This window comes from Sorex fumeus, unplaced genomic scaffold (assembly GCF_029834395.1).
Source record: "Sorex fumeus unplaced genomic scaffold, SorFum_2.1 ptg000264l, whole genome shotgun sequence".
Lineage (NCBI taxonomy): Eukaryota > Metazoa > Chordata > Mammalia > Eulipotyphla > Soricidae > Sorex > Sorex fumeus.
The window spans coordinates 3548803-3563866 of NW_026606321.1; the positions used below are offsets into that span (position 1 = coordinate 3548803).

The 15064-nt window shown below is 45.1% G+C and overlaps 1 protein-coding gene across 7 annotated transcripts in view; it reads left to right on the plus strand.

Moving 5' to 3' along the window:
- Positions 1–15064, plus strand: part of CTNND2 (catenin delta 2) — a 958285-nt gene that overhangs the window by 25486 nt on the left and 917735 nt on the right. For 5 of the 7 annotated variants that reach the window (XM_056109040.1, XM_056109043.1, XM_056109039.1 and 2 more), the window contains exon 2: positions 13248–13364. The exons of the other annotated variants lie outside the window; for them this stretch is intronic. In XM_056109040.1, coding sequence (XP_055965015.1) covers positions 13248–13364 — 117 coding nt within the window. The remainder of the gene's footprint in view (positions 1–13247; positions 13365–15064) is intronic. 7 annotated transcript variants of the gene reach the window in all.

Sequence of the window (15064 nt, forward strand, 5' to 3'; positions counted from 1 at the left end):
ATGCGGTGGTGATTGTGGGGGGCACATTGGACCCCTGATGAAGGGTTGTGTCTTGTAAGTTAATTTTACCTTGATAAATTAAATTTTTTTTCTGTTTTGGGTCACACCCATGCTCAGGGGTTACTCATGACTCTGCACTCAGGAATTACTCCTGGTGGTGCACGGGGGACCATCTGGGATGTCAGGGATGGAACCCGGGTCAGCTGTGTGCAAGGCAAATGCCCTTCCTGCTGTACTATCACTCCGGCCCCTTACCTTGATAAATCTAATAGTTATGTAGGGAATAAACATATTTCCTTCTCTTGAGAAAATTAATAGATTCTTCATATACTCCTTTTTATAATGATTCAAAATTATGCTCAAAAGTTAACTTTAATTCATTATAACAGACTTCAGAAAACATAACGGAATGCCAACCAGGCCAGCAAATCACAGCAAGGAGAGAATATGGCCAGTCTGGCCTATGGAGACCCTTTCATTGGCGTTTAATACAGCTGCAGGGAAAGAAGAATTGCTCATGGGACGGCTTTGTATTCATCGTGAGGAGTTAGAACAAAGTTAGCAATGGACTAATCGGGAAGGAAGCAGCTGGACATTGGCTGTTCCAGATGAGGGTGCCACGGTGGGGCACACAAGTCCTTCAGGGTTTGCCCCGCTGTGATTTGGCCCAGGCTGGACTCACTCTTAGGGAGTGCTCCCCTTTTCCTTGCCAGAAGAAGCACAGCCGCACGTGGGGACCTCTGTGGTCTGGAGGAATGGAGCTCAGCCTCTGCACCCACATTCCAACCCAGAACAAGCTGCCCCCCAAGTCCTGGCTGTGCTGGGAGGGAGGAAGAAGCTTCTGAGAGAGGGGGTGGCAGTGTCCCCCCAAAACCAAGGGCTTATTGCCCAGCAGGAGAAGCGCCCCTTACCTCCTCCAGCAGGATGCAGAGTCCTGGAAGGGAGGCTCTAGAGTGAGGGCGGGGGGGGAGGTGGAGAGGTCAGGGAGAGCCCCTCCTGCCTCCTCCTGCCTCCCATGGTGCCCAGTGCCAGGACTGCCTGCTGACTGTCATCTGGACACCCGCCGTTCCAGATGCCCAGACACCTGCCTGCAGGGTATCCCGAGATGCCTGACTGAGCAGGGAAGGTGCAGGGCTGGCTCCGAGGAAACAGCCCAGAATCGGTGATTCACTGCAAGAGCAGAGAGAGAGAGAGAGAGACACCCACAACGTATCCAACAGCCTTTCCAGAGGGAGCCATTGCAGTTGTGCATTCATAATGAATAGCACAGTTCACGGGGTGAGGAGGCATGTCTAAGTGAAGTCCACTGAAATCTGAGCTTAATAGTACCATCGAGTCATCAAAAGAATGTCTACTTTCACGTCATCTCTCATCCCAGCCATCATAACAAGACACAAAGAGACGTGAAGGCCTATCAGAGAAACATTTTGCTTGGTAACATTTTCTGACAGTAAGGGAGTTTGGATTCAAATCCCAAGGGAATTTTGGGATGATCAGTACAAAATGATGACTCAGTGTATACTCTGAATTTACTCTTAGTGTGCTAAATATGTCTTTTGAAAATGCTTGATTTCTAGTGATATTGAAATAACCTTACACAAATGATATAAAAGGTTAGTTTTTTTGTTTTCCATTTGTGCCTATCTACCTGATATTATATATATATATATATATATATATATAAATATAGGGAATTTATGTGCTTTTTTTCTCCAACTAGTTTGCAAGTTGTCTTAATCATGGGTAACAGGTATTCTTTCAGCTCTAACTTAAAATGTTCTTGAGTTATACTTATATTATAAAATTAATGATGAGGTTTTTGCCTTGACTAAAATACATATGATAAGCATTATTGTATATCAGTTGGGCAATAACATTTGATATTTGATATCATTGCAATGCTGTTTTGGGGTGAGGAGGTTTGGGCCACAGCCTCTGGTGCTCAGGATTTACTCCTGATTCAGTGCTCAGAGGTCACTCCTGGTGGTGCTTGGGATCATCAAACTGGCTGTATCAAGACAAGTGCCCTACCCACTGTATTATCTCTCTAGCCTCTCCATAATTATTTTTTCCTATTGCATGGATGTTGTGAAAAGCGCACACAAAGTATTCATTTTTATGAGAGAATTTTTGTATTAAAGTTTGCTGCTTTAACTTCGAAATAGGCTAGGGACCTCTGTCTGGTAAACACATTCAAGGAGAGTTGCGTTTTACACCCCCATTTCCTTCAAATAGAGTCTTTAAATGTGCTCCACATTCTGTTTATCACTGCCTACTCGGGTCTGAACGTTTATTTTTGTCTCTTATGATGTGGCTGACAGGAAAAGAGAGAACGTAGACACTTTGGCTTACATCTGACAGTTCGGCGAGCTCAGAATCCTTGCTCGAGGTTGGAAGCAGATGCAAACACGGGTCTCGTTGAGGCCCAGACGGCTTCTGCAGGAAACAATACATAGAAAAGCGAATTTTTATCATTAGAAGACAGTTACAAAGTCAGATGAAAATCCAGAACTGGACACTTGCCCACGTGTCTTGCATGTTGAGTTAGAAGTACAGAGAGAAGAGTGTCATGTGATTATAGAGTGATGGGGAGTTACGGGAGTTCGTGGGAGAGAAGGACATCAGTCTGCAGCTTGGGGATGGCCCTGGGCAGTTTGCAAGGGGATGCCCAGCCAGAGCAGACACAGGCCGGGGTCTTGTTCAGAGGGTCATGTAAGGTGGTAGACGGAAGCTCAACCCTTGGTGGCACTCATGAGATACCATATATAGAAGTTGAATTACAATGCCTGAACTTGGTATATTTTATGAGCCATTGTTACTTCAATGTAAAGCTAGATATGATATACAAAACACATACAATATGTAAAACAGCACTGTCATTCTCAATTGAAAATAAAATTGATGCAGTAAATCCCAATTTCAGATTATCTAGTTATAATTTTTGTGTTGTTTTGTTTGGGGGTCATACCCTGCAGGGCTCAGGGTTTATTCCTTCCTCTCAGCTGTGCGGGGGTTACTCCTGGCAGGGCTCAGAGGACCCTGTGTGGTGTTGCAGATAGAAGCCAGCTTGGTAGTATGAAAGACAAGTGCCTTAGCTGCTGTGCTGTCTCTCCAGCCTGACGAATCTGTTTGCCACGTCAGATTTAGGAGCCCTGACTGACTGGTTGCTGTTAGTGGAGCGCGTTCTCATTTGTAATGTGCACACTCAGAAATGACGGGAAACTGTACTGATCCTTAGAGAGGAGTGTTTGAGCTGTTTCTTTAGAGATTTCCCAGATAAGTGACTTTAAAAATAAAGCGATAGTATAGGAGGCAGAGTTTGATCTCCTGAACCCCAGGTGATTCCTCAAACCTACCTGGTTCTCCTTCATGCAGAACAAGGAGTATGACCTGAGCACTGCAAGGTGTGACTCCTCCAAACAATAACTAAATTAAACAGAATATCTTAATGGAGCGAGCAGCGATCTCTGTCTTGTCCCCAGCACGAGGCTGGGGGTGATGGGGGGGGGGGGAAGGCAGTGGCTGTTATCCAGTGATGCTCGTGGGTTGGGGATGAGCATGTCAGCAGTAAGGACTCTGTTTCACAGCTGCTCTTAGGCAGAGGTTGGTTGGGAACCCTCTGTTCTACTTCCGTCCCCTTTCGCTAAGGTTCTGCTCCAAAGAGAAAGTGTCTAAGCGGCATCCTTACTCTGTAGTCCAAGGGAAGGCTCAGTCTGGCCAGCGATAAAATAGATGCTCTCTGTTCCATTTCCTTAGTGTGCCTGTGGTCACTTCAGAATGCAGAGGTGACTTCCATGCATGCGGCATGTTGAAATGGTTCCTCTGCAACCTGGCTCTAGAACACTAGTCACTGTCACTGTCACTGTCCTCCCGTTGTTCATCGATTTGCTCGAGTGGGCCCAGTAACGTCTCCATTGCGACACTTATTACTGTGCTTGGCATATTGAATACATCATGGGTAGCTTGCCAAGCTTTGCCATGCGGACGAGATACTCTCGGTAGCTTGCTGGTCTCTCTGAGGGAGGTAGAGGAGTTGACCCATGTTGGCTGAGTTGGCCATGTGCAAGGCAAACATCCTACCCGCTGTGCTATCGTTCCAGCTCAGAACACTAGTACGATCTGGCAAATGTGTTTTCCTTGGAGGATGAAGGCACAGGGGTTAGGACAAGGCGCCTCTGCCTGTCCCCTGGAGCATTGCCCAGCACGCCCTGTGGAAAGTAACTGGACTGTGTGCCCACTACTTCTGCCTCTGTGGTTTGGAAAGGGTGGTCTTGCTCGAGAAGCCGTTTTCCAAAGTGGGTGAGACCACCTGTTGGCAGGTGCCTGGGGCGAGTGTAGTAGGCTCAGATGAAATTGTGGGGTGATTTCTGATTCTTTGCTTAAATAGTATAGGTCACATGATGGGGATGCTGAGTGATATTTTTCCTGAATAGGGGGTGTGTGTCTGAAAAGTTGGGGAATCTCTATTTCTTCAACCATTTTTGGACTCCTTTGCCACAACTTAAGTGCCATAGACTTTCTGCATGAGCCTGTTGAGTAGCTTGTTAGAAATGAGCAATATTTTGGTAGGAACAATCCATAAATGATCCAGTCAAATCATCGTGATTCTTCACCCTCCAAATTTATTTATCACATTATTTTCCCTATATTTTAATAGGAAAGGTTACAGTGAAAAGTTTGTAAAAAATCTTATTCCCTCCCCACTTTATTGAAAGTACCACGATTTACACTGTTAATGACCAGTTTCTTGCATACATCATTCTCGCATCACACCCATCTCTTGAATGCCCGTTTGTCCCCACCGATATCCCAAAGACACCCCCACCCCCCTCATCTCTCCGCTGACACTGCCCCAAACAGACACATGTGATCCTCCAGGTAAGCTGAATTCTGTAGACCAATTTTATTGTTCTGTCGCCATTGGCCACTTGTAGTTCCCATACTATGTGTTTTGATTTGATTTGATATTCTCAGAGATGTTCAGTGAAGACTCTTATACAGTTATCTCTTATTCTTATCTAACATTTCATCTCTGAGCAATGGCGGAGCATGCCTTCATTTGAAATTACCAAGAGTGGTGGTCTAACCTGGAAGGGGTTTTGAGGGGGGCATAGCAGTGCCTCATAACAGGACCCGAAAGTCTGTCTTTGATGCAGTGGCCAAGAAGTTGGGGACTTGTTAAGTTCCCAAAGATTGGCCCTTTCAAGTACCAAACTCTCCTAAATCTCAGAGTTCTGAAAGATGCGCTAAACAGAAAGATGGAATCCATGAAACTTCATCCTGTAGCATGTATTTTATAAGAGTTTTTCTCAAGCAGGATGGGAACCGAGCGCTGCATTTCTGGCTGAATTCACTGCATGAGCAGTGAATTCAGCCAGATGCTTTCCTTGATGTGACTATATTCATACTCAATCCCTTTTGTTGCTGAAGTACATTCTTCTGTTTAGATAGACCACGTTTCAAAAAACCCCGCAGTCCCTAGTTGCTGGACACTGGTGCTATTTGCTGCTTTGGTTATTGTGAGTAATTCTGCTAGAACTAGTGATGTGGAAATAGCTATACGAGACCCTCTTTTCACTCTTTTGGGCATATTCATAGGAGTGGGACTGCTGTATTTTCTCATGGTTTTGTTTTGGGTCATCCCAGCTGTTTGCTCAGGGCTTATTTCAGGCATGTGATCAAGAATCACACCTGGAAAAGAAGTTAGGGCATAATATTCTGCGCCGGGATCCCACCCAGGTTGGCTATGTGCAAGGCAAGTGCCTCACCTACTGAACTATCCCTCCAGCCCCATCCATGCTTTTAAGTGCATGAGGAACCCTTGCACACTTTTCCATAGTAGCTGCACAATTTTACATCCCTGCCAGTATAACATAAGAGTTACAGTTTCTTTACATTTCACCAGCATGTTTCACTCTCTATTGAAAGTGTTGTCAGTTACATCGATATGAGGTGCTTTCTCACTGCAGGCTTTTCCTTGAGTTTGCATCCCCTTGGAGGTATTCAGGAGCTTCTTCTAGTTAATGCTCGGTACTTGTTTTGCGTGGTGCTCTAGGGGTCTGGGCCAGTGACAGGGCTCAGCCTTCTAGCACGCAGAGTCCCTACTCCAGACCTGTGACCTCCCTTCACAGTCCCTGTGGAGAATTCCTGTACCAAGTTACCAAGTCTTTGCTTACTTTGGGAGCGTGAGTGTGTTGGATATGACTGAAGAACAGAGGAACTCCATGAACTTGACAGCGATGTCCACGAAATGAACAGCAGACATTGTTAGTTATGTTTGTTTGTCAGTGGGCATTTGATTCTGCCCTTGAAAATAACATGGGTTTCACACCAAACTACGCCCCGCCACCCCCAGGCAGAAGGTGGTAGCAGGGGGTGGTAGCCAACAGACCACACCAGAATGTGCACTAGCCACCCTGGCCAATAGGTGGCGCAGCCCAGCCTGAACTCAGTGACTTGCCACATGGTCCAGAGCCTCACCCAGGGGTGAGGAGAGGCCAGAGACTCCCACCAAGCTCAGGACCCAGCAGGGAGCACCCAGCCTTGAATCCAGCTGCTGTTCAGACTGGTGCGTTTATGCCTGTGTTCCCTCTGTCCCTTGGACCCACCAGTTCTCCAAGTTGGGGTCCAGTGCAGCTGGTTAAGTGTTGGCTGGATTCCTTGGATTTGGGGTTCTTTTTTTGGGGGGGTCACACCCGGCAATGCTCAGGGGTTACTCCTGGCTCTGCACTCAGTAATTACTCCAGGCAGTGCTCAGGGGACTGTATGGGTTGCCGGGAATAGAACCCAGGTCGCCATGCAAGGCAAACACCCTACCCGCTGTGCTATGGCTCCAACCCCATTTGGGGTCCGTTTTATGCTCAACCAGACCAGAAGTTCATCCCTGTGACTCATCCCGAATGTGCAAGCAGCAAATCCAGGACTCTAAAGCCCCAAATTATTCTGGCAGCGTATATGGGGACGAGAAGGTAATCACCCAGCCATGTGCCAGGGCCCACTGGTTGGGCATGTGGGACCCAGACTCCCTCCTGGACAGCCAGTTCCAGGTTGATTTCAAGGTGGTGCCCTGTGTGTGTCCCGATGTTGAGACAGTAGAACTTTTATTTCCATCTATCAATCCTTAGATGTCTTTCTCCAGCAGGGACTCCTGAACATTAGGATCCAGGGGAATTACTGGTTGTTTCACTTCCTTGCCACTGATAGGTGGGTGACTCTGGGGTCCCTGTGTGACTATTGAGACCTCCTATATCAGTGGTTCTTAACAGATAGTCTGTATGCCCATGCAGGTAGAAGCCACTGCCCTAAAGCGCGGGATTGTTGTTGAATGAATGAGTGAAACAGAAGTTTCCTCCATGTCACTAGAGGCAGGAGAGCATTGGGTCTTTTAAATGACTCCATGATAATCCACAAGGAATGGAGAAGTGCTGCTTCCTCGTCTCGGAAACAGAGTCCTCTGAGTCTGCTGCTGGCCTGGTAATAGAACCTAGTGGGAGAAAACTGCTTTCTCCGTGCAGAGGAGAGATCTTCACTCATTGCGCTTCTGATTGGCTGGTCATCATTATGTGGGATTCCCTTCATCTTTAATATTTTCAGTGGTTGTATCCCCCCATGATACAATCATAAATCCCAGTGATTTCTTGGTCAATTAATCATTGAACTTTTTTTTCCCCCTTTGAAATTAGTATGAGCAAAGTGCTTATTTTCCTCACTGGAATTAACATTATCTAAAACAATTGCCGCGGGGCCAGGGAGGTCACTTGAGCATCTTGGAGGCTTGGGTTTATTCCCTGGTGTCCTGTAGTTCCCTGATACTGCCAGGAGTGACTCCCACACATAAATCAGGACCAACTGCATATAAGGCAGGTGCCTTCCTGCCTAAACTCTCTCTCTTGCCCTTTTGCCATATTTCACATCAGCCAACCAACAGGCTCCTCGAGGCCAGCAGGTCCGGCGAGCATGACACTGTGAGCTGGATTCTGAATCATGTGGCATTATGTACAGACGTGTGATATTAGAATAAGACTGGGCAGAGAAAATAAAAGGCCAGGCACACATTTGTCACCATGATAGATGCATTTATAGATATACAGAAAAATGGTTACAGCTTATCTGCTGCCCCTGATAAGGTGTCAGGGAGGCGGCTCGCCTGGGAGTGAGTTCATGATGACTGGGCTCACATATTGATCGGGCCCGTGCAGAATGGCATGTTGTTATTGATCATTCTTGGGTCTGCGAGAGTGGCCCAATAGCACGTGATTTCTCTCTCCCCCGTCCATCCTGTCTGAGCGGTAGTATAGCTTGCTAGGAGACCAGCCCAGGAAAAATGATTCTGTTGTGGCAAAATGCTTCCCCTCCCCCCCATTCCACATTTATCCACACAGAAAACGCTGTAGACTATTGGTTGTAAACATGTATTTATCACTTAGGATGAGCCATATGCTGAATGCTAGGCTGGCAGAATCCCTTTCAATTCTCACGGCTTGGGCTGTAGAAATAATAAAGCAGGTGAGGCTTGCCCTGGGGCAGTCCCGTCTCAATCCCTGACACTGTACATGGTCTCCCAGTTCCCAAGGAATCTGCCCTGAGCACAGAGCTGGGAGTAGGCACTGAGAAAAATTATATGTGTTCCCCACTGACTACCCCTCCCCCCAGTGGAAAATGAATAATCTATGTGATTCCATAATCCACCTGAGATGGACTTTTGTTTGTTTATGTTTGGGGTCACTCTGGCCAGGTTCAGGGCCTGCTCCTGCCTCTGCATTCAGGGACCACTCCTGTTTGCGGCTCCAGTGTGGTGCCCGGGATCAAACTCGGCTTGGCTATGTGCAGGATGCGCATCTTGCCATTGTCTAATACAACAAGCTTCTGAGGTGGCCTTTTTTCCCCCTTCCAGTTTTATTTTCTTTAAATTTTCATCAGGGCACCATGCTTTATAAAGTTATTCATACTTCAGTTTCAGGCATACAGAGTTCTGACTCCAGACCAATGTTCACTTCCCTCCACAAATGTCGCAAGATGGAATTCCTGGAGTCACATCTCAGCGGAGGTGTCGTGGCTCCCTGGGCTGGTTGACCTGTGCCATGTTTGCAGGGCATTGAGGTATGGTGTCCTTCCACTTCCTATTGCTCACACTTCCTTCTAGCTGAATTCCCGCTACATGGGGCTAGTTCTACCCGAGCACATTAGCCTTCTGTTGCATTCACGGACATTGAGCAGATTAAAGCAGCATCAGAGGACTCTCTTAAGGTTCTTTAAGCCCTTGTTGTACACGGGCGTCTTGCTGGCCTGCACTCAGGATCAGCAGGGATCTCTTCCTTCGTGGTGACTCTGGGGGAAAAACCTGATTTTTGCCTTTTCTGGTTATTTGCTTTAGCCCCGTCTTTTGAGGTGCAGCCTTTTCCTTCACAGGCAAGCTGAATCCATCCTTGTGCATCCCATGGACTTTCTCTTTGGCCTCCTTTGTTCACTTTCCAGGTCCCCGTGATCACAGGGATAGAATCCTGGATGGCCTCCCTTTGGGAGGAAGCTGATTGGCAACCTTAATTCTTCCTGCAGGTTTAACTTCCATTTGCATAGAAGAGAATAGTTTCCAGGTGCACATGGAGTAGAAGCTCATTGTTCTGAGAGCTTTTGTCCTTCTACCTTTTACTCTTATTCCATTGGAAGTGAAAACCTGGCTTCTTTGGTGTCGTCAGGTAGCAAGCCACGCATCTCAGTGAGGTCTGGAGTGGATTGAGTTTTCCGAAGTTTGAACAGCTTGATGGTCACATCACCTCTTTCTTCCCATTTCTCTTCTTCCCCATTCCCTAGAATCATTGGTCAGTAGGTTCCCTCCCTCTCTGGATCCAGATAGTCCTTTCCTTCTCAGGCCTGTTGAAGTCACCTTATGTCAGCTACAGATGATCCCAGTTCTCTAGATACCTATGAAGGGGTTAGACCTATTCTTAGACTTTTTGTCCCCAAGGGAATATGCCTCTTTGGAATCTACTCCCAACCTCACTTGATTGGAAGACAATCCCATTCCTTTTCATCAATCCCATTCAGAGGATTTGTCAGTATCCCCAAATGAGACATATTTTGTCTGTATTGAATATGGTTTCCACACTTCTTGGTAGCAAAATTATGATTCCTCCTCTATCCCTGCAATAGACATTCCTAAGAGTTGTGTCATTAGTCTCAGTGATGGATCTTTGTATATTTTTGGCATTGGATGTCTCTAAATGCCCTCTTCTGTGTTGGGAGCAATGACAAACCCATCATGGATTCAATACAGATCAGAAATTCTGAGCTGAACATGGCAGAAACACACAAGTGCTCTTTTTTGCCACCCAGCAGTGATGAACCAACAGAGGAGGTCCAAGTTAATATGACACTTGAGGGTCTTGTTGTAGACAAACTCTAAGTTGGACCTTGGACGAGTGAATGTTAGCGCTAGGTAGACTCCTGCCAATTTCAAATGCATGCCTGCTTCAGAGACAGTATGAATGGTAAGTCTAGAATTTGGGAGTTTAGAACCATTCTTTTGTCTTAGAAAACAGTAAGTGAGACTTCCGTAGTTATGAATAGTCTAAATAACTGGACACGATTTTCTTCTCAAATTTAGTTTGGGCAGAAGGATGCTTTGATACAAGAAGCCGAATGTACTGGTGCTATTACCATTTTCCACCTATTAAGTACTTGTTGCACATTGATATCTGCTTAGCAGTTGTTAGTTGGGCTTCTGGTGTTCAGATTTTATTATTTTCCTAAAAATCAGCGTGAAGAAGGAAGAGCTTCTTTCCCCTCCTGCTTTGTCCATGCAGCACATACACCCGCACCTATTCTTTTAATAATTTAATTGACTGCTGGAAGTTATTAATAATTTCACTGTCACTGTAGCATTCTTTTATAGAATGCTTTCACCAATCAAAAATAATCGGTTTGGAAGCTAGGGAAACTATTGTGCATGAGATCCCGTGGTGATATATCTGGCCTCATAATTCAATTTATTTCCAATGAGTAAAATCCTTTGAGATCTACGGCACGCACATTCTGAAAAAGACTATTTTCAGGACATATTTACACGAAGAAACAGCATTTTGGGCAATCAGCAATTTCATTATTGAATATCTATTTGCATAACAAAGTGCTGGGTACCACCAGGAATGTGTAGCAATATCAATATGTGCATTTTCTCTGTAGGAGGAAGTGTGGAACTTTATCGGGAAGACAAAGCTGAAAACACAAAAAGTTCCACCTCAGTTAAAGGGTTGAAATGAAACAGGGGGTGCTGATTGTGAGCCGGTGGTGTGGCTTTCCTGGTGAGCACTTGTCCCTGTCAATACTGCCTGCTGATCTGAGCAGCCCCCCATGACCAGAAGTCTGTCTGCTATTTATTCATTTTTTTTTTTGGTAACCGTTCGCCTTACAAGCGGCCAACATGGCCGACCCGAGTTCGATTCCTCTGCCCCTCTCGGAGAGCCCGGCAAGCTACCGAGAGTATTCGATATGCCAGACACAGTAACAACAAAGTCTCCAATGGAGACGTTACTGGGCCTGCTCGAGCAAATCGACGATCAACGGGAGGGCCTTTACCTTTACCTTTACCTTTTTTGGTAACAATAACAATCACGGGCCTCATTCCCCTGACCCTGAAAGAGCCTCAAATAAGGCAGCATTGTGAAGTATGAGTAAGGAGAGGCTGCTAAAATCTCAGGGCTGGGACGAATGGAGACGTTACTGGCATCTGCTTGAGCAAATTGATGAACATTGGAATGACAGTGACACAGTGATACATTTCATTTTTTTTTCATTTCATCATCCTGTTATTCATCGATTGTCTCGAGCAGGCCCCAGTAACGTCTCTTTCATCCTAGCCCTGAGATTATATTCAGGGCTATTTAGGAGAATGAGACCCATCATTGTTACTGGTATCTGGCATATTTGGTACGCCACGGGGAGTTTGCCAGACTCTGCCCTGTGGGCAGGCTACATTCGATAGCCTGCAAGTTTGTCCAAAGTAGAAATAAGACAATAAGATGTCTTAAAAAAAGTGACAGTAAGGCTACTTTTTGCTTCTGGTCAGAAAATACCACCCACATAAATTCAGAGATATAATTTGTATTTGTCATCATAGATACAGGTTTTATGAATTACATATCATAGAAATTATAGACATTAAGAAATGGGAGAGTCATAATGAAACATCATGAAATGGAGAATTTTGGATATTTTCTACATAACTTGTTATTCATAGCTTTGAGATTAAAACTTAAGGTTATCCTTGAAAAAAAATAGTACACAGACAGAAGATACTAATTTATTATAGTTATTTCTATATCTCAGAAAAGCAAATGGATAATAAAATTTCTGTGAGCCCCAAACTATGACTCTCTTTAATTTATTTATAAATTATTCAAGTCAACTGCCCCTCCATTTTATTTAAAAGAGTCACCATGTTTTCAGATGTGAGTAGTTATTTTATGTTTTAGTCTTCACTTATTAGTACCATATTAAGAGGGCCAAGGAAATAGCTCAAAGATCTTGAGCACATGCGTTGCATGCTGGAGCCTAGGGTTTGATCCCTAATACTGCATGAACCCCAAATACCATTAAGAATGACCCAAGAGCACTTATTCAAGACACAGTGATACAGTAATTTTTTTTCGGTGGGTAAGGGGGGATTGCACTGATAGTGCTCCAGAGCTGTGCTTGATGCTATGTTCATAGGCCACTCCTTGTGGTGGTGCTTGAGGGAGTATTCACGGTGCTGGGGACTGAACACGGGTCGAGGGCATGCAAGGCAAGTGCCCTGAACTCCGTTCTTCCCCTTGGGTCCACCCCAGCTGCTCCTCACATATTGTCTTCGTACTTCTTCTCTTCAGTGAATCTAGAGACCATTGTTCCAAAAATGCCCTGTGTGTGTCCTTTGTCCCCTTCTGTTTTGATCGAGGTGCTGTGCTTATGGTAATGCTAATAGTTTCATAGGCACATGGCTTCAGCACACTCCCACCACCAGAGTGCCCACTTCCTGCCATCCCTGGCACGGGGGTCCCACTGGTCCCTCACCCTTTCCTGAAACCCCCAGTAAGGTCAGTTTTGTGGACCAGTTCTCCAGTTTCGTAGTCTTCGGCCACTTGTCCCTCCCTTACAGGAATCTTTAGAGCCAAGTAGGCGACAGCTAATTCTGTATTGTCCCCTCACTCAGCCCCGTGCCCTCTAGTCCCTCCACACAGCAGCAAATTGCATGATCTTATCTTTTCTTCCAGTTGCCAAGTGCCCCATTGTGTATATATACCACAGCTTCTTGGTCCACTCATCTGTCATCGGACATTTGGGTTGTCGCTGCATCCTCAGTGTTGTGCTCAGTGCCGCAATGAACACAGGTATGCGTACGGCTTTTCTTATTCATCATGTGCGGGAGGGTAGATGCCAAGAGGGGGTGTTGTCGGCCATCTAGAAGAGTCTTGTTTCTGGAGAAATCTCCCTAGAGCTTTTCTTAGAGGTTGAAGTGTGGATCTGGTGACAGTCCAAGTGACAGCAACGGAGGCCTCCTTTCTTACCATGTCCCACCAATATGGGCTTTTTAAAAAAATTATCTCTGCCATTATTACCTGGTGTGAGATGACATCTCATTGTTTTTGCATATCTCAAATAATAAGGAACAGTGAGCACTTTCCTTTATGCATGCTAGCACCCATATATGTTTTCTTGGGGGAAGAAGCTGTTTAATCTCTTTCCTCACTTCTGGGTTATTGGGTGTTTTGTTGTTGAGCATTGGGAGTGCTTTATAATCTAAAGATGTTTTATTTTCATCTTCTGTCTTCAAGTGACATTCAGTTTTTCTTATTCCATTCAATTTTGATATTTGATTTAATGTCACCCTTATTTGAATCACTTTATGTGTATTCAAAATGGAATTGACAGTGAGTATCAAAGAGTTTAAGGACTACGGGGGGACTGAAAATGGAAGTGTTTGCCCTCTTTTCAAGGAAATAGGTATATCCAAGGATGCTGTTCAAAGAATAGTGATAAAATAAAATACGTTTTTTTTTGGGTGGGGACATGAGAAAACAAGTGAAGTAGTAGAACGAATGTTATTTTAAGTAATATTTTCGCATTTTAGAAATATAACACTGGAGTTTCCATTTGAGAATTAATTATAAGAAATACATCAGTGTTTACAGTTTCCTAATGTCATACTATATAAATATACTTCTTTGGGGGTGAGCTCTTTAAGGTGATGAAATATACACTTACTTCAAAACTATAGTGCCTTCAAAATAGGCAAAGAGGGGAAAGCTCCCTACATTTAACCGCTGGCCTTAGCACACTGCAATAATCAGAATTACTCTGATAATTACCTTCATATCTTAAGTAGAAAATGGCTAGTTTTATATTGGGTAAGACAGGATGATCTTTGATAACCAATTTATAACAGTTAATCCCTATTTCCAAGCTCTAATGGAGGCTGTGTGGTGAAGTCAGCATTTGTAGGGCAGCTTGATTTTCATTTTCACTTAAATCTGTTTGAACCACGTAGAGCAGAAAGTGACCTGTGTCACAGAAATGCATGGAGCAAGGCCAACAAGACTGGGGGATTATTGAAAATCTCAGAGTGAGTAGACAGGGTGGGTGCCCCTGGGAAGTTGTTATCTATGCTCTTGTTTCAGGGATGTGAGAAATTTACCCTGATGGGTGTCGGGGAAGAGCAGGGCAAGGAAGGCTGATGAAGCCTGCTGGCAGGAGAGTGATGATCTTTTTCCTTCAAGAGGCAAGACTGCTTGAGGCTGGGGCACAGGAGCAGGGATGAGAGGTCGCCTGCATGCAAGGCCAGCACCTTAACCGCTGTGCTATCTCTCTGGCCTCCCAACTCATATTTTAAAATCATCTGCATCCTGCTTTTCCTCCTTTCAAGAGAGGAGGGTGGAGGAAGGTTGCTGAGTAATGAGTTCCTTGAAGGATTTTGCAGGGGAAGGTTTGGACACTGCATGCAGGCGATGAGAAGAGTGATTCATGTGGGGTGAACTCTGAAGGCTCAAGGACTTGCGGCCAAGTGGACAGGGCTTTCAGAAATGGAGAAACA